This window comes from Poecilia mexicana, unplaced genomic scaffold (genome assembly GCF_051168715.1).
Source record: "Poecilia mexicana isolate PSO_F unplaced genomic scaffold, ASM5116871v1 scaffold_11, whole genome shotgun sequence".
Classification (NCBI taxonomy): domain Eukaryota; kingdom Metazoa; phylum Chordata; class Actinopteri; order Cyprinodontiformes; family Poeciliidae; genus Poecilia; species Poecilia mexicana.
Genome location: NW_028263380.1, coordinates 21,104,110 through 21,123,653, shown reverse-complemented (window position 1 = coordinate 21,123,653; position 19,544 = coordinate 21,104,110). Strand labels below are relative to the sequence as shown.

Below are 19,544 nucleotides of genomic sequence, written 5' to 3'. Positions count from 1 at the left end.
ATCGTGATTTTTTTTTCCAGGTCCAGGTAAATTTTGAATTAAAGGCCAATACGTCTTTGTCTAAATTTAGGCTAAATATTTACTTCTAAATCTGGGTTTTGGATTGACTTGACAGTGACTCGAGTTGTAAAAAATAGATTTTGTTTTAGAGATTTATAAAAACGAGACACAGAGTTATAATTTGGACTTTTAAAATAAATTAAAAGCTTAATATCAACTTTTTAACATTATAATTACCGAATACCATATTTTAAATTTAATAGGATATAACCGGTCTCCATTGTGGTGAATAAAAAGTGGTGAAATTAACTACATTATTTATTTCTGGAAACTATGGTCGTTAAAAAAAGAAGTTGTTGCCATGGCGGCGTTGCTAGGATACGACAAGCCGCTACGCCGCCATTGTCCATTTTTTTCCTTTCAGTTGGAGCTCGTCTTCGGTTGTTTGGACAAAGTTTTAGCCCGGTTTGCTCTGAGTCCGTCGTTCTGCTTCTCGGCGCCTGTCCCCGGCGGCTGCACGGCGAATCCCGCCAGCCATGGAGATCACCTACGTTTACTCGAAGTTCCGCCGGGAGTTTGGCCGCCAGGGTCTGTTCTCCGACCGGGCTGAGGCGGTGATGGTGGACATCCAGCCGAATCCGAGGCTGATGAGCAACTTTGTCGTAAAGACCCCCAGAGATCAGGCCTCGCAGGCCTGCATGGACATGTCCGAGCACCCGGTTGGTTTACCTTTTAAATTCATTTTTAAATGACTGTTTTTGGCAACAATTTCTGACCGTTTCATTTGATATTATTACTTAACCATGTGGGGTTGTTATTATTTAAGATTTAAAAAAATAAACACCTAAAAAAATAATTTAATGTAGTGTATAAACATGCTTTCTATACCATATTTTCATCTGATTAGTAATTAGAAACTTTAACCTACTTGAAAGCCTATTAAAGATGGGAACATTTTAAACATATATAAATATGTATTGTAGGTTTACAGTGAAGTAATATTCTTTTTTTTTATACTTTTAGATCTTGGTTTTATAGACCAACCTCTAACATTGTACCTTATTTTGTCGCGCTTATTTATGAACTTTAAACGAGCCAAGTTTAAAGGTTTTTCACTTTACTGTAACATGATGCAACATCCCTGAGAAAAATGTTGTTTTTGCCTTCTGTAAATGGATAAAAGTCTAATTTTAGCATATTTGGTGGACTTAATAAAATTATTCTGTGAAAGTATGTAAAGTGTTTGGAGGAAACAGTGAAGCTACCTGACGTTTTTAAGTTTTAAGCAACTAAGGATTAAGCCGTGTTAATCTGGGTAAGATGCTTGTCGTTTTCAGGTAAACACTGAGCGCTTTGAGTCCAGCAATTGTGGTATAAACCACATGGAGGGCGCGTGGCCAAAAGACATCAACCCGAGGGACCTGGAACAAACCGTCCGCTTCAAGAAGAAGATTGAAAAAGAGGAAAACTACGTCAACAGCCTCGTGCACCTGGGCTACGTAAGATCAACTTCGGTCCAATCAGCAACTGGAAGTCACCGCTGCTTTCGTTTATTTGATTTTAAGACTTTCCATTCAGGTGAAGACAGAAAATGTTGTTTTATCGATTTATCTAACTGCTGTCCCTCTGCTATCGCCATGACAACCAGGTGATGGACCACTGCATCAGGCAGAACAACACCATAGACATCTACCAGGAGCACTTCAAGGAGGACGAGATTGAGAAAGTGCCGGAGTTCCCGACTGCGAAGACCATGAGCGTCTTCAGGTAAATCTGACCAAGCATCAGCGCAGGGCTCAAACCAGCCATTATCTTAGTTATTGATCAATCTATCGATTACTCTGACGATTAAACGGATAAAACATTTCCACAATATGCAGATTTTTCATGTAACCTCTTCAGCCTTTTTAAACAGTATTAAAAATACATTAGATGATGCAAATAAATACGATATTCAATTCAATTTTTAATAAGAAAATAAACATTTTCTTGCATAGAATGCAAAAACAGCATTCCTCTAGTGAACGCTTGTACCAAAGGATTCAATTCAATTGAAAACACTTTACTGTTCCTAAAGGGAAATTAAATGTTGGTGTAATTAATTAAGATTTTTCTGCAGCTGAAAAATATTTCTAACATGTTAAAACTTAAAGCTTTCTGCTTGACTTAACATCAATACAGTGTGGGGATGATCTGGTGATTATTTTTGGATTAACTGATTATTAATTGGATATCAAAAGGTGTTTAATGAGATATTTATTGGCAGAATTTGAACCTGGTGAAGATAAAATTGCCACCTGAGGAGTTCTTAGAAGGAAGAACGGATTTTTTTTTATCTTAATGCAAAATTTGTATATTGTTTGTACAGTTTTGGCTTCAGTGTGTTGTTCTTTCAGAAAATGATCCTTTTTAGAGTCTGTGTACGGCAGGTATCAATCTATTATTAAATTAGTTGATTATTTCAGTAATCGATTCATCACCATTAATCTGATTAATCGTTTCAGTCCTACGTCAGACGGATTCACCACTGAGACTTTGTGCTTCACGTCTCCCTCAGAGATCCTAACCAGGTGAAGCGAACCATCACCGGCCTGTCGTGGCATCCCGACGGTGGCAGGAAGTTGGCGGCGGCGTACTGCAGCCTGGACTTCCAAAAAAGCCCCCCAGACATGAGCTTCGACTCCTACATCTGGGACCTCGGTGGGTCAGACTTCAGTCACAGAGGCCTGGTGACGTATTCATGCAGGTTTTCTTGACACAATGCAACCAAAAACCTCCAGTGGTAGCGGCAGCATCATGCTGTGGGGATGCTCTTCTTCAGCTGGGGCAGGGAAAAGATGGAATAATTGGCACATAAAATAACTGTTAGTTGCAGCCCTAAAAAGAAGTTTGGTCTGATTTAACTTCAGACAGTGGGGAAAAAATTAATCTAGTGTATGTAAACTTCTGGTTTCAGCTGCAGATGTTTCCATCTAGTCTGACAGGGCGGGATATTAAATGTGGAGAAATTACGAATCCAGGCGTGTAAATCTGGTGGAGACATGAACTGAGAGGAACTGAAAATTCAGATTATCTTTAGTGTCATTAAACACAACATCAGAGGTCACAAACAGAAACCAGCTGGATAAACTACAGAAAAAATAATATAAAATAGAATAAGAACCAGATCAATAAAAGGGAAGGCTGTATAAATATGAGTGAAAACTTTTGCAATTTGTGCAAAACAAATGTGTCAGGAATAATATAAAATTCATACCATACACCAAACAATTTTATTTAAAAAAATAAAACTTTGTGTTATTTTACTTTCACTTCACAGCTTCAAGCTCCTCTTAGTCTGTCAGAAAAAAAAGAAAACAACTTTGATATTTGTAGTTCTAAGATAGAAACGTATTTCCACCTGAACCAGATTTGTTGGACATTTTGTCTTCCAGAGAAACCAAACTACCCTGAAATGGCTCTGAAACCAGAATCTCCACTGGTTTGTCTGGACTACAACCCGAAGGACCCCCACACTCTGCTGGGGGGCAGCTACGGCGGCCAAATTGGTGTGTTCACATTCAGGACTCAAGCCATTCCCAGGGTGGGGATTTATCTGTGGGTGCGTTTGTTTTAGTCTTGTGGGACACCCGGAGGGGCAGCCAGCCTGTGGAGTATTCGTCTTTGGAGCACACCCACAGAGACCCGGTTTACAAGATCATCTGGCTGCAGTCCAAGACGGGAACGGACGCCTTCTCCGCCTCCACCGACGGACAGGTGGAGCAATCCCACACAGATTAAATCATGACATACAGGTGGATTAATATGGGACTGAATCAATTGATCAAGTATTGAAATGATTGTTAATTAATTTACTAACCGTTAACTGCGTTGTGCACTGAAGAAAAGGTCATTTACTGAAAGAACAGCCCAGATATTAAGACATTAAGCCAAAACTGTACAAAAAATATTTAAGTTTTGCATTTAAGACAAAAACAATTTTGTCTTTTAATATGTTTTAATGTGTTTAATCCAAAACTCATCAAGTGGCATAGATTTAACTTCATCTGATTTAAATTCTGTAGAAAAAAATCCATTAAGCTCCTTTTTTATTAATTAGCTAATAATCCAAACGTAAGTTCTACACCGTATTGATAAGTCAGGCTGAGCTTTTCACATGTTGATGTCATAAATGTTTTTTAACTGCAGATTCATCCTCTGCTACTTATTTTCAAACATTCGCTAAAGAAATGCTACGTTGTTGCATTTCAGATAAATAATAATATTTATTTTATCTAAGAAAAATAATTGAAGTTTTTATTTATTTGCATCTTTTAATGTTTTTGCTTGTATAAAAAGGCTTAAATAAAAAAACCAGCAGAATGTACCAGTTGTTTTTACCTGACTCAGAATAACTGATTACTAAAATGATCGTTAGCTATGGCTTTACATCAGTGACGGCCGGACCGGGCCGGAACGGACCGGACCGGACAGTGAATGAGGGACGGACATTTGATGGATTAATGGAGATGTCCTAGTTAAAGTAATGAGCCTTAGAGCTGACGGTTTATCTTGTCTTGTCAGATTCTGTGGTGGGACGTCCGTAAGCTGAGCGAGCCAACAGAGCGTCTGGTTCTGGACCCGAGCCGGGAGGGGAACCTGGACCTGGCTCTAGGTGCCATCTCTCTGGAGTTTGAGCCCACCATGGTGACTGTTTGCTGCTGTTTTTCTGCTGTTCACAAACTGAAACTGCAGTTTTTACATTTATTCATTCAGAATGAGGATAGTACTAAATTAGATTTAATGATTTCAGCATTGAAAGATTTTAAATTGTTTAAATTCATCATTAACAGGAACTGCCACGTTCCTACTAATAGTCCTCATAGTTTAGTTGTTGTTACCATGGCTACAATCTGATGCTATCAGTTTAATCTTTGTGTCAGAGATCAGTTTAACCAATAATGCATCTCAGCACATAATCACCAATTATCACAGGTTGTTTTTAAGCTAAGCTAATTAAACATGGCCGCCTCTCCCAGATTCCTCCAAATCTGTGTAGAAATGCTGTTAATATGATCTAACCAGGAAGAAACGTCTTCAGCTTCAGGCCTGGACTTACTTTCATCAATAATTTTGTCTCTTATAATTTTAGGACATTATTATTTGTCAACAACTTACATTTTTTATTGTGTTTTTATCATATAAAACACATTAAACTGCCTTGTTTCTGAAATGTGCTTTTCAAATAACCTGGATTTGACTACCTCCCCTTTATTTCCCCCCTTTATATCTAGTAATAATAATAATAATAATAATAATAACACATCCACCTCTGCACAAGCAGTCAATCGATGTTTAGAGCTTAAGCTACAAAAACAAGACTTACTTACTTTTAATGCTTTTTAAATGTAAGTCTGCTGGAAGCTAAATGTGGACACCCTGATCATGTTTCCCTCAGCCAACGAAGTTCATGGTGGGCACAGAGCAAGGCATGGTGGTGTCCTGCAACAGGAAGGCGAAGACTCCGGCCGAGAAGATCGTCTGCACCTACGAGGGCCACCACGGACCCATCTACGCCATTCAGAGGAACCCCTTCTTCCCCAAAAACTTCCTGACTGTTGGGGACTGGACGGCCCGCATCTGGTCAGAGGACATCAAGGAGTCCTCCATCATGTGGACCAAGTAGGAATCTTTTTGATTTTTTTTTTTTATTAAAATGTATTTCATAACTCTGCGCCAGGCTTGGTCAAACCTGTGAAAACGATTCTTTATTTTGCTCAGTTGGTGCAGTTAGGAGAATAACAGCAAATGTAAAATAAATAATAAAGAAACTGACAAAAAAAAAAAACAGGTTGACTGAAAGAATAAACTGCAACAAATCTTCTGTCAAATGGCTCAGAAAGTACAATTAGGAAATATAAATGTAAAATAAATAATAAACACGACGTCACTCAGACATAAAACATCGGCCACATTGTCACTGATCCAGATTTATTTCCAATATTGTGACCGATACCGATATTAATATTGGTTCGGTGCATCTCGACTAAATACCAGATGTCAGTTTTATTGCTCTGTGTTTTTGCGCTGCAGGTACCAGATGTCCTACCTGATGGACGCCTGCTGGAGTCCAGTGAGACCTTCTGTCTTCTTGACGGTGAAGATGGAGGGCGTGCTGGACATCTGGGACCTCCTGTTCAAACAGAGTGAGCCCACGCTGAGCGTCAAGGTGCTCCGACCCCACCTGAGCTCCCAGCAGCGTCTCCTCCGCCGAGTCAGAATCACCGTGACGTTTGCTCTGTCCCCAGGTGAGTGACAAAGCGCTGTACAGCCTCCGTATCCAGGACAACGGCCAGGTGCTGGCGTGCGGCTCCCACAGCGGCGAGGCCACGCTGCTGCATATCTCCTCTGGACTGTCCACCCTGCAGAAGAACGAGAAGAGTCTAATGGCTGCTGTAAGAAGCACAAAACATTTCCTGATCAGAGATTTCACTACTAAATGTACTGCCTTGCAAAAATATAAACTAAAACAACTCCTGCTTTTTTAAAGAAACTTTTTAAGATTTTCTTTCACACTGGAATAACCTTTATCCTCCAGCATCCTCTGAAAAAATGTTTCTGCATTATTCTGCAGATGTTTGAGAGGGAAACGAAGCGAGAGAAGATCCTGGAGGCCCGTCAGAGGGAGATCCGTCTGAAGGAGAGAAGTCGCTCCGAACAGAGCAGAGAGGACGAGGCGTGGCGGGAGGACGGAGACGAGGACCCCGAGCAGATCCTCGCCAAGGTCGAGAGCGACTTCTACAGCATGGTGGAAGTAGAGATGAGGAAGAGGGAGAGGGAGAGGAGAGCGGCAGCACCACAGGCGAGGAGAGACGGGGGATCCTTTGGTTATCATTCTTATCGGTCACATCTGTTTTATAATCTGTTTCACTCTTTCCTCCAGGAGGAAGAGGCCTGTGATGAAAATGAAGTGAAGAATGAAGAAGAAGATGAAGTGAAGAAAGAAGATGAAGAAGTGGAGAAAGAAGAAGATGAAGTGAAGAAAGAAGATGAAGTGAAGAATGAAGACGAAGTGAAGAATGAAGACGAAGTGAAGAATGAAGACGAAGTGAAGAAAGAAGAAGGTGAAGTGAAGAATGAAGAAGAAGGTGAAGTGAAGAATGAAGAAGAAGGTGAAGTGAAGAAAGAAGATGAAGTGAAGAAAGAAGAAGATGAAGTGAAGAAAGAAGAAGATGAAGTGAAGAAAGAAGAAGATGAAGTGAAGAATGAAGAAGATGAAGTGAAGAATGAGGGAGAAAATGATGAAAAGAATGAAGAAGAAGATGGTGAAACTGAGTAATCCTTATAAATGAGCCTCAAACTCTTCACCTTCGTTCCAGTTTAAAGTTTTTCCATTTACTTGTAATTTGCACCTTAGTTTTCACATTCTGGCTTCATTAAACTGAGCGCAGCTGATCTGTGTTTGTGTGATCTGTTCATGCACCATGGAGCGCTTCATAAAAACAGGGTTACTAAACACTCTGGAAAGGTTTTACAAAAACAAGGAACAACAATCAGGCTGGGGGAAAAAACAAGCAGTCTCTTGTGTTCGTACATTTAGTCTTTAAAACTTGATCATTGTAGAAATATGAACTTTATTTCTGTACTTTAAAGACTGGCAAAAAAAAACAAAAAAACAAAACAGGACTAAACCACTGAATTCAAACACTGAAACATTTTATAATATTTTCTATTTTCAATTTGTACAGATTTTTATTTTCCACATATGTATTCTTATTTATAGTCTATATATAAAATCATGTTTTTAATGTTTAAGATTTAATGGGTGGGTGAATATTTGTGGTTAAAGTTTGAATTAACATGCTACTAATTAAGGAAAATGTATTATAATTAATTTCAGTTTTTAATCCTGATTGGTTTAATTTATTTGGTACCTGTTAAAATTAATTTTAAATCACGAAAACACCAAACCAGGTAAGTCAGAGCATACATTTGATCCAGAAAATAAACAAAGTCGGGGCTTCTTTCAGTGTTTCACAATACGGTAAAAATAATGCGTATTATACTGATCTGTAATCAAAAACAGATTAATGTAGAAAAATATTAAAATAGTAGCGAAAAACTCCACTTTTATGTTTATTTCAACTCAAATGATTTTAGTTAACACATAAAACCAAAAGAGGGCAGTAAAGTGATTAAAATAATTCAAAGCAGCCGCAGAAGCAAAGAAGAAGAATTCCGGAAGTCCTCTGTTGTTTACTTCCGTAGCGCTCGTTAGCAGCAGCCGGTCATTTGGAGCGGATTTAGTCCATAATAGTCGTCGTATTCCAACCTCTCCCCCCGGAAGGCGACATGTCTCGGTCACAGAAGCTGCGTTTGTTCATCACTCAGCGTCTGAACGCGGCGGTCGAGGAGATTTTGGCGGCTTTTGAGGAAACCATCGTGAAGTACGAAGAGGAAGCCGTTCTCCGGCAGCAGGTGATCTCCCGCCAACACGCGCTGCTCTGCGCCCTGGACAAGTCTGTGATGGAGGCACCGTCCGCAGGTGAGCCTCCCACCTGTCTGTCCACAGGGGATCCTAGGACATGAAACTTTCTGCGATGCTGACTTCCACCAGCAGGGGGGGCTCAAGTTATCCAGTTAAATGGCTGTTGTTACTCCTCAGTACCTTTGAAAGACACTAAATTGAGGCGGGTGTTTGAATTTATACTTTTTAAAAATGAATGAAAGTTTTTTAGGAACTTGTAATTCAATTCATTTAAATTGTTCTTTATTTATCCCAAAGGGAAATTAGATGTTGTTGAATCTCATGTCATCCTAGCATCTTCACACATATACTGTGGGCAGTAGCAGTCAGTCCTGCAACAAATCTGAAGAAGCCTCTGACTGAACCTTAATTTCTGGGCAACTAAAATGATATTCCACAGTAACATGTCCTGGATGACATCAACAGCTATTGGGAAACATTGCTGATCCACCTTTGCTTTTCCTGCTCCTCTTTAGAAAGACAGACAGAAAGATGTTGGCAACTCTATTTTTTTTTCATTACTACTTATTTGTATTTTTACTTGAGAACAGTTTTTGGCTTCTCTATCCACCTCTCTCTGTAGAGCATCTGCACCAGGAAAGTTGCAACAGAAGTACTGTGAAGTGCATCAGAAATCTGAAAATCAAAATTCCTTTCAACTTCTGTCAAATGCTAAAGCCAAGCCCATTCAGCTGAATGCTCACACACAGACTAACACACAGACATCCGATAAATCCAGATGATTTTAATCGATTAATTAACTGTCGCATACAGATTCTTAAAAAAGCTAATTTGCTAAAAATAAAAACCCAACATACTTTAAGAAAACACCTTTTAAAATCCAATTATTGATTTCTTAATCCAAAGACTAATCAACAGATCATCCCAACATTATATTAAGTCGAACATGAAGCTTTGAGCTTTTCACACGTTGTTAGAATAATTTTTTATCTGCAGATTCTTTGCTACAAATGATCAAGATTTCAGTAACAGGATAAAATGTTATTGCATTTTAAGCAACAAATTATTTTCTTATTTAAAACAATGATTAAAATGTTTCTTTTTTAATATTTTACAAACTAGGCGTAAGTGAAAAATCTGCAGAATGCGTCAACCTTTTATCCGATTGATCATCAGAATAATCAATAATCGATTACAATCTTTAGTTTGTTTATATGGAAGTGCCCTGTCTGAACTCAAAGTTAGTCTCATATTTACTTTTATTTTTTTCCAGCTGTCTTCTCACAGCAGCTGGTGGATCCCAGAGACGACCTGCTCCTGACCCATCTGGACCAGAACCTGCTTCTTGAGCCTTCCCGCCATGTTGAGGTCAAACCCGAGGAGACTCTCCCCGCTCTGGACGCGGCAGAGATCATCGAGTTCACCTACAGCTCCCGGCCGTCCGCCAGGCTACGCGACGGCGTCCTCCCCGTGGCTGACCCAGACCCGGACGTCCCGGTTGTGTTGTCGTCGGACACCGAAGACAGCGACGACTACAGCAAAGGCTTGCCCGACCCCGGATCAGCTCCTCGGGAACAGCCGAGTCGCCATGGCGACGGGTTCAGCTGCCAGGCGTGCAGTCGCGCCTTCAGCGCCCGCAGGTTTCTGTTCAGGCACATCGGAGGCCACCTCCAGGACCCCACGCCGGTCTGCGGTCTGTGCGGGGAGCAGTTTGAGGTCCCTCACGCACTCAAGCTTCACCTCCAAACCCACAGCAGGAAGAAGGTTCTGAAGAACCAAAGCAGAACCCTGAGCAGACCCAGGCGGCTCCAGCAGCTCTCTGACGTCAAAGAGCCGGAAGCCCAGAAAGAGGAGAACCCGAACCGGACCAACCTGAAGAAGAGGCCCCGGGGTTGGCCCCGGGGTCGGCCCCGGGGTCGGCCTCGGAGCGACAGCCGAGACCCAGACAGTCAGAAAGTTCTGAAAAAAAGGAAGAGGAAACTCTGAACCTCTAATCCCAGCTGTTAATCCACTTTATTCCACACACACCGACTCCAGCTCGGTTTTAACTTCTGCATTTTTTACTCCGTTCTTTGGTTTGTTTGGCTTTTCTACTTTTATAAAGTACTTTATTTTTTCTGGGGGAAAAATTCCACAGAAATTCTGACTTTTTTCAAAATTCAGACTTTAATCTTGTGAGAAAAGTCATATTTCAATCAATGGCTGTAATCCTCTTCCAAACAGGAGTTTTGGCAGCATCTGTGACTGTTGGAAAAGCTTTTCCCGTAAACAGAAAAAGAAAAACCTAAAAGCTTCAGGTCTTGGACATCAAAATGTTTCTGATTTTAGACGATAAACAGAGATGAGATGGAAGGACGACGACGTGCATTTCTGAACTTCTCCGTCCTGAAATTAATTTAAGAGGAGTTTCCATTCAGAACCACAGGTCTCGTTATGTACTGAAACACCGAGTTATGTTTTTCTATCAGTTATGTCTCGGATGAAATAAAGTTTGAATTAATTGTTCGATGCAGAAATTCGGTACCACATTAAAACTTTTGTACCAGTTGAAGTGGCTCAAAGATTATTGAATTTAAACTTTCCTCAAACTGAGAAATCCAGTTTAAACTTTTATTAAAATGAGAAAAAAAAACAACGTTTTTTCATATGCCAAACTTTATTAAAAATTCAATCCAGAAAAATTAAAAATGTATCTTTATCTGTAAAATTTATCTTTTAAAACAGATTTTTTTGTATAATAATGAGTTAGAATGATTAATAGTTACAATCAGAGCGGTGGAGATGCTGCAGTAAATAAGTGCAGCTGTCAATAATGGGAATAAATAACTACCGTATTTTTCGGACTAAAAGCCGCTACTTCAACCACCAGGGGGCTCTTTAGCAGGAAGTGAATAATTGGAAGTCAAAATTGGAAATCAAAGAAGAAAGTACTAATTCTCACTTAGAACATGTATGCTACCATGTTTCCCCGAAAGTAAGACAGTGTCTTACTTTCTTTTTATCCCCAAAAGCCCCACTATGTCTTACTTTCGGGGTATGTCTTATATTGGAAAAAAATTGTCGAATTTTTTGTTTTAACCATAAAATTAACGGCAGTGACAAGTGCAGGGGACGGCGCGGTGACGTATGGAGAGGGGGACGGCGCGGTGACGTATGGAGAGGGGGACGGCGCTCATTTGGATTAGAGGGAGGTGGCAGACGTGGCGCGGCGACGTATGGAGAGGGGGACGGTGCGGATGTGGGCAGGAGGCGGCGCGCAGCTAGATGAGGTGTTTCCCCGAAAAGTAAGACATATGTCTTACTTTCGGGGTACGGCTTATATTAGCCGACCCCCCTGAAACCCCCGATACGTCTTACAATCGGGGGTGTCTTACTATCGGGGAAACACGGTAGCAGCAGGCACGACAGAGAAATGTTTTCAAACTCAAACCCCTCATCATGGAAACCACACAAAGTTCATATGATGCAGCTTTAAGTTGAAGGCCGTCGATCTGGCAGTAAATGGAGCCGCTGCACATAAACTCGGCGTGAACGGATCCATGGTTCGGTGTTGGAGACGCAGGGCTGCGTTCTTAATAGCAGATTTATTAAGGACGCTCCCTCTGCTGCTTCCTTGTGAAAAACCGACAGCGGCGGAGATGCCAGCGGCTTATATTTGAACTTTTCCAGTTTTTAGAAAAGCTTTGTAGATGCGGCTTATAGTGAGGTGCGCTCTACAGTCTGGAAAATACGGTAATCATCCGATCTAAACGCTCCAGAATCAGAGAGTTATGTTCAGTTTTATCTGCTGGAATCGCTTATTAGCTTCTAAATACATTTTTGTGTTTCTGGTGCAGGAAACAATCGCTCAGAAACTGTAAAAGAAGCTAAAGTTTGTTTCAGTCTAAGCTGATTAGCGTGACCTTGGCTGTGGCGCCTCGGTTCAGGAGGCGGGGTCGTGACCCTGCGCTGACCCATCAGCAGACTTCTTGTCCCTGGTCTTGTAGCGACGTCGGGCTCTGCGTTTGGTTTGTTTCTGACTTGGCTGTTTCTCTTTGGGCTGCTGATTTTCTGCTGACTCATCACCAGAAGTTTTGACATGCTGTGCTGCGGTGTTGCTCTCCACCTTCTCCTGGTGCTTTATGAGTGTCGCAGGTTCACCAGAAGCTTTGACATGCTGTGCTGCGGTGTTGCTCTCCACCTTCTCCTGGTGCTTTATGAGTGTCGCAGGTTCACCAGAAGCTTTGACATGCTGTGCTGCGGTGTTGCTCTCCACCTTCTCCTGGTGCTTTATGAGTGTCGCAGGTTCACCAGAAGCTTTGACATGCTGTGCTGCGGTGTTGCTCTCCACCTTTTCCTTGTTCTTAATCAGTGTCGCAGGTTTACCAGAAGCTTTGACATGCTGTGCTGCGGTGTTGCTCTCCACCTTCTCCTGGTGCTTTATCAGCGTTGCAGGTTCTTTCCTCACGGCGAGCCCCATGATCGGGTTTCTCTCCGGCTCGTCGATGCCTCTGTTGCTCCTCTTCGCGGCGTGCTGGAGGTCTCGGATGTAGTTCTTCCTCTCGATGTGGTGACCTCTGCTGGAGTTGAAGAGCTGCAAAGCCGCGGCGGCATCCAACCTGTCCACATCGATCAGGTACCTACAGATCAGGTAGCCGGTGCGGTTCAGCCCGTGGGTGCAGTGGACTCCGATTAGCCTGCTGTTGTCCTGGTTCTGACTCAGGAAGTGCCTCACCGCGCGCTTGAAGCTCAGGATGGCTCCGTCGTTTGGAACGCGGTGACCCTCGGTGGGGATCTTGATGTAGGCACAGCACTGCGGGATGTCTGACACTGAGTAGTACCTGGTCGTAAAGGTGAGGTCGATGATCAGACCGAGCTCCTGGTTCTGCTGTCGCACCGAGTCCAGCAGGTCCCACAGATCAAAGGACTGGGAAGCGGGAAGTTGGCAGTTCAGGGCGGCTTTTAAAGGAACCTTGAAAGGAATGAACCTGGTTCCTGGTATCCTTGATCCGACGGGACAGTAGTCCAGCCACCCATCAGGAATGCCCGTCGTCTTCTTCTTCTTCTTCTTCTGCTGCTGCTGCTGCTGCTGTTGAGACATCGCTACGCCAAGGAGGGTTCTGTTCCCAGCTGACGCTTTAAGACCTAAAACACAGAAAGATCCACAAAGCTGTAATATCATTTTTAATGTCAGTATATATTAAAAATATATTATTTTAGATACTTTTTGAAACTGTCACAATGTTGTGACAAATAATCTGTGATAGAGTTCGTCTGCCTTCTCCCAGTGCTTATTAGAAACAACCTTTTTAAATAATATGCCGAATTTACCAGAGGATATTCTTAAGTATAAAGAAAAGTAAGGTGATGTTTTTAACTGTATGTCACTGTTCACATGATTAAATAAAAACAAAAATCAACATTTTTCTAAGGAAGTTTGGTTCAGGTTTTGAACTACGAAGCCGAAATTGGTTTCTGATTCCAGCTTCTGATTTGGTAAATGTCTAAAGGGCGATTCCACCTAATTTTTCACCATCTTCAGGATATTTAATCTGCTCTAATTAAAAAACTACAAAACTTGGACACTTCAAACCTGGACTGGATTATTCTGCTCTAACAACAGAATATTACCCATCAGTCATCAGTGACTACAGACCTGTAGCCCTGACACTGCACAACATGAAGGTCATGGAGAGACTCCTGTCGGCCCACCTGAATAAGCAGACAAGGATATCAAGACCCTCTGCAGTTTGCTTCTTGCAGTGGAGTTGGAGTTGATGATCCCATCATACATCTGCTTCAGCAAACCCCCTGTCACAAGACTGTCTTGGGAAGGCAGAGTGTCTTCAGTCAGAGGCGTCTTCAGATTCAGTGCAACACAGACCGCTACAGAAGATCTTCCCTTCCAACAACCATCACCATCTACAATAACTTTTTGAAGAATTAACGAGTTACATCAATATCTAGTTTCCCTTTGGGATTAATAAAGTGGTTTTGAATTAGAATTGAATTTAAATTTGGGAGGAAAAATACTGCATGGAACGGGTGTGAATAGTAATCTGAACTTTAGTGAAGTTTCACAAATTCCATACATAGTTTTATATATTCTGCTATTAGAGCAGAATAATCCAGTCCATGTTTGAAGAGTCTAGGTGTTGTGGCTTTGGAATTAGAGCAGTTCTAATGTGATCCAGATGCAAAAAAGTGATGAAATTGGAAGTTTCACAAATCACAAACATGGTTTTAAATATTCTGCTATTAGTTGAAAAATAATCTACTCCAGGGTTGAAGTGTCAATGTTTTGTAGTTTTTAACTAGAGTAGATTAAATATCCTGAAAGGAGTGAAAAATTAGTTGGAATCGCCCTTTAGGCCTTTCCCGAACCGAAAAACCAACTTCAGCTTCGTGTTTGAATTCAAGTAACAACCAAAAATTAAAACCGTATTTAGACAAGCGAGTAAATTAAAAGATAAAACATTACAATGCAACGCTAAACTTACATAATAAAGTACTATTTCGGCAGATAAACAACCAACTCATTAGTCAGTTGAACTGTTTCCTTGGCGCCCTCGAGATGACGTCACGCCCGCGCCGGAAGTTCTTCGTTCTGTTTACATTTCGCCCCTTTGTTGTGTTTAAAAACCTCTTAAAAATGTCCAAAAAGCGGCCAGAGAGCGGCAGCCTGAGGGCCTGTGTGGAGCAGCAGCTGGCGGCGGCAGCCTCGGGGGTCCTCGGCCTGCTGGAGGAGCGCGGCCAGGCGGAGCTGGAGGAGCTGCGGGCGCTGCTGATGAAGCGGATCGCAGCGGCCGTGGACTCCATCCTCACCGCGTTCGAAGCGAGCAGAGCGGCCGAAAGAGGAACTCTGGAGCCGGGAGAGAGGCGGAGAGGAGGCCGCGGAGAGCAGTCAAAAGGTCCGTGAGCTCACCTGTAGTAGATTACAACCAGAAAAACCATATTAAACTCATAAAAACATGATCCACCTTATATCAGTGGAGCTTTCAGCGATATGCAAAATATTAATAGATCGATTTAAGGTTTTAACCCTGGATGGGGGCAATATAGGAGTAATAAACAACCAGATGATAATAATAATAATAATAATAATAATAATAATAATAATAATAATAAATAACATTAATTGTCATTACAAAAACATGTAAGACAGTAGCATTCGTAGAAATACCGAAAACTATTTAATTATATTGTTTAGGGTTAGATATCTGTAACAAACCAGTTTTTTTAATATTGTTTTTAGCTTTAGTTTTGTATTTAACCTAAGTTAATACGTTTTTGTTCATTTAATCATGTTTTTTTACTGCTTATGTGATCATAAAATTCTGTTTTTTGTGCAGTAAAGTGGAAAATCAGTCACCTGACACTAATAAACCACAATTATTAATATATTTTAAAGTTTTCACATTTTTCTCACATTTATAATCACAAACATCAGTGTGTTTCATTTGTGTGTTACATGATGATTTCATATTTCCCAAGTTATAAGTGAAACAATCTGACAGTGGAACTAAAACTATTTAATCAATTTTAATGAATTATTTTTAAAACAAGCTCGTATGTCTTTCTGAAAAGTTACCTGTGAATTACTTTTATCTTATTTCAAATGTTCTAAGATATTTACAAGAAAAACTGAACCGACATGCTAGGTAAGGTTTTGTGTTTTTATTATTGTCAGTTGCAGCTTGTATTATCAGCAGCAAATGAATTTGTTGTTTATTGTCTTTGCAGAACTGTGTCTGTCTGTTGGTGTTAGGAGTCAGCCTTTCCAAAGACCACCTGGTTCCACTTCCAGACTCGACCAGCAAGCGGCTTTTCCAGACGATGAGGCGGCAGCTGAGGAGGAAGAGGATGATATGGTTGCAGCAGATGAAACATCTCCCAGCTGCAAAGTTTGTGGGAAATCCTTCGACACGAAAGGCTTTTTGATCAAACACGTGGAGAAACACGCCAAGGAAGTGGAGAGTCGGTGCGGTGTGTGTGGGGAACGTTTGGAGTCCAGCGCCGACCTGAAACGACATCTTCAGATGCATCGCGACAGCTGCAGGACCTGCGACTTCTGCGGCAAAAAGTTCCCCTCGATCCGAGCTAAGGAGACGCACGCACGGCTGCACACCGGTGAGAAACCGTTCAGCTGCCGCCACTGCGGCAAAGGCTTCAGCCAGAAGGGCAACATGATGACTCATCTGCAAACCCATGTGGAAGAAAAGCTCTCTGAAGACTTCGTCCACAGCGTTTCACCAGAGCAAGACATGAAGGCCGACGGTGAACAGACGGCGTTCACCTGCAAAGTCTGTGGAGCAGATTTCTTAACGACCTCTGACCTCAGGAGACACGCCCGGAGCCACAACCAGCTGAACGACAAGAGCAAACGCAGAAAGCCGAGTCTGACTCCTTCTCACTCCTGCAAGGTCTGCGGGAATGCTTTCCACAATAAAGGGAACTTACTGCGACACACAGAGACACATTTAAATCACCCCGACCTCCTGTGTGGCGTCTGTGGAGAGCGGGCCGAGTCGTCCGAGAGCCTGCAGCTCCACATCCAGAGTCACAGAGAAATGAACAAAGCCTGCGACATCTGCGGAGACAACTTCAGGGACATGGAGATTCACATGAGGACGCACTCCGGGCAAAAACCTTTCAGGTGTAAAGACTGCTGCAAGGATTTCCCCAGGAAGAGCTCCCTGGAGAGACACCTGAAGCTGCACGCCGGCGAGAGGCCATACATCTGCGAGTTTTGTGGGAAGACTTTCATTGAAAGCACCGTCCTCAAGCGGCACATCAAGAGCCACACCGGCGGGAAGCCCCGGATTTACACCTGCGAAACCTGCGACAAGAAGTTCACCATGAGCCAACATCTGGACGTGCACAAGAGGATCCACACGGGGGAGAAGCCGTTCCCCTGCAAGGTCTGCGGCAAAACCTTCAGGCAGATCGGCAACCTGGACTCCCACATGAGGATCCACACGGGCGAGAAGCCGTTTATCTGCAGCCTCTGCGGGAAAACCTTCCGCCAGAAAATCTCGCTGGAGACGCACGAGCGCTTCCACAAGAAGGACAAGGCGTTTGTCTGCCAGGTGTGCAGGAAGGGCTTCGTGCAGAAGATTGACCTGAAGAGGCACATGCTGACGCACACCGGCGAGAAACCCTTCAGCTGCCACGCCTGCGGAAAGAGCTACCAGGAGAAGCGCTCGCTGGAGTCGCACATGAAGGTCCATGCGGGGGAGCAGGCCGCCAAGGACCCAGCTGTGATGTCACACATGAAGCAGCAGGAGGCGGAGGTCCAACCTCAGTTCACTCAGCTGTGATCTGCTGCTGTTTGTGCATAAACGACTCGACTCCTTCCTGTCTGGTATAGGAAAAATGACAAAACAAGAAGTCTGCTCTCACATTAAGAGACAACGCTTCCTGTTTCTGATGCTTTTTGTAAAGGTCAGCTCCATCCAGCTCACTCTGAAAGCAGAAACTCTGAGTAAAAACACATTTATAACAGCTGAACTGAATCCTTTCTGCATATAATCCCCATTTCAAAACAGACTAATTAATTCAATAGTTTATTTCATCCGATTAATCGTTTCAGACCAAACTAGAACTGTCATAGTGGTTTCAAATAATTTAAATCTGCTTTTAAAGATTCACAAACTATTTAGAAAAAAACTTTAAAGACATTCCTTTTCTCATCTTCCTGAAGTTATTGAAATATTCTGCAGATTTTTAATGCTCACTTTATTCAAAATTTTACTTTCAGGTGATCAGCTGTAAATCTTTCACATTTGGGTTTAATTTGTACAATTAACTCCGTTCCTGAACTTGGAGGATTTAACTGGATTTGTAGATTTTCAGTAAAGCAAAGAGTCGACTTGTGTAATTTTTCCAGAAATAGGGCAGAAAATATCAGAACATTTTGAACAGAAAACCAGTAAAATAACTACACTATTCCTATAATATTAAGTAACTATTAGCTGATGACTGGAGTTATTTATAAATTAATTGAAAGTTTTATTAAAGCTGACAGAATAATTATTGCTACTAATTTTGTAAACATCAAAACACTAAAAAATTAAATCCTGAAAACAATTTTCAAAATACAGAGAAAACTTTGGATCTCACCTGTAGTGATTAATTTTTCAATTATATTGTTTATTATTGTATCTTAATTATTAACAGTTATTACTTGTCTCCATTCCTAAAAATATCCAAAAATATCTGTTTCTCTTACAAAATATGATACAAACTATTTTTAAAAATGTATTTTTATCTGTTTTGATCTCTTTTAATCCTTGTTGTGCTTTAAGGAGAATATATATTTTTGAAATTTCATATTTCAAAATTAATTATTTCCTGGACAGAAATTTGACGTTTTTTTTTGTTTTTTTTTATCAGTTTCTTTCAGCAGTTTGGGCCTCAAACCAAAACAATCAGCGATGAAAAGATCAAGGAAAAATATTTTCTACAGCTGATAAAAATCTCCTGAATTGTTTATTATTGTACAGGAACCTTGTAAAATAATTTAAATTTGATTCTTTTATTCTTTCCATTATTTTTTTGTTTTGAAAAGGAATGAGGATCAAAAACGTGACTATTGTTCACTTATAAACATTTCATTGCTATAATCACAAATTAAACTTTTGACATAGTTTAATGCATTAAAGTTGTTTTTGTGTTTTCCCCTCATTATTTTGAGGCTTTTAGTGTTTTTATTTTTCTGCAACTTTAATGTATTTTTCTCTTTTTGTTTGACTTTAAGTGAAAACTTTTATTTTGCAGAACTTTTATTTGAAGTTGTATAATGATGTGGTGATGCTAAAACTGTGTGAAATTTTAAAAAAAATAAATAAAAACGGTTTGGTAAAATTTTGATGGCAATTGTAATCATTGGCTTTACGTTGGTATTTACTTGCAACCAATTGTTAATAGAAATGGGGAGTCGAATCACGATGAAGAAAAACGTAAATAACTGGGGAATCAGATCGATCTCTGAAACATAGAAACAAAAGCAGACACTACCGATCCAGCAGGGGTCGCTGTTACATCATAACAGTAAATGTAAGCTTTGTGTTTTCGTGTTTTACATTATAGACAAACG

At 41.2% G+C, this 19,544-nt stretch overlaps 4 protein-coding genes across 5 annotated transcripts; 3 read left to right on the top strand and 1 right to left on the bottom strand.

The window, feature by feature from the left end:
- The first annotated feature begins 161 nt into the window (after nucleotides 1-161).
- On the top strand, nucleotides 162-8,111 carry dnai2b (dynein, axonemal, intermediate chain 2b). The gene is made up of 12 exons (XM_014984166.2): nucleotides 162-719; nucleotides 1,338-1,499; nucleotides 1,649-1,767; nucleotides 2,558-2,700; nucleotides 3,435-3,548; nucleotides 3,617-3,756; nucleotides 4,564-4,686; nucleotides 5,438-5,661; nucleotides 6,073-6,208; nucleotides 6,288-6,434; nucleotides 6,614-6,841; nucleotides 6,923-8,111. Exons 1-12 carry the CDS (start codon nucleotides 537-539, stop codon nucleotides 7,316-7,318), a joined length of 2,115 nt encoding a protein of 704 aa, XP_014839652.2. The 5' UTR covers nucleotides 162-536; the 3' UTR covers nucleotides 7,319-8,111.
- A 112-nt stretch (nucleotides 8,112-8,223) lies between these two features.
- LOC106916150 (uncharacterized) lies at nucleotides 8,224-11,018 on the top strand. Its single transcript, XM_014984246.2, has 2 exons — nucleotides 8,224-8,524; nucleotides 9,741-11,018. Exons 1-2 carry the CDS (start codon nucleotides 8,332-8,334, stop codon nucleotides 10,451-10,453), a joined length of 906 nt encoding a protein of 301 aa, XP_014839732.2. The 5' UTR covers nucleotides 8,224-8,331; the 3' UTR covers nucleotides 10,454-11,018.
- An 86-nt stretch (nucleotides 11,019-11,104) lies between these two features.
- LOC106916149 (uncharacterized) lies at nucleotides 11,105-15,038 on the bottom strand. Of its 2 annotated transcripts, none has more exons than XM_014984244.2 (2): nucleotides 14,947-15,038; nucleotides 11,105-13,591 (listed from the first exon to the last, which is right to left on the bottom strand). In XM_014984244.2, exons 1-2 carry the CDS (start codon nucleotides 14,984-14,986, stop codon nucleotides 12,390-12,392), a joined length of 1,242 nt encoding a protein of 413 aa, XP_014839730.2. In that variant the 5' UTR covers nucleotides 14,987-15,038; the 3' UTR covers nucleotides 11,105-12,389. The 2 variants fall into 2 exon arrangements, with proteins under 2 accessions (XP_014839730.2, XP_087865997.1); XM_088009871.1 differs by lacking the exon at nucleotides 14,947-15,038 and adding an exon at nucleotides 14,159-14,426.
- Nucleotides 15,021-19,318, top strand: LOC106916129 (uncharacterized). Its single transcript, XM_014984200.2, has 2 exons — nucleotides 15,021-15,357; nucleotides 16,190-19,318. The coding sequence occupies exons 1-2, from the start codon at nucleotides 15,021-15,023 to the stop codon at nucleotides 17,764-17,766; spliced, it is 1,914 nt and encodes a 637-aa protein (XP_014839686.2). The 3' UTR covers nucleotides 17,767-19,318.
- Nucleotides 19,319-19,544: the final 226 nt, after the last annotated feature.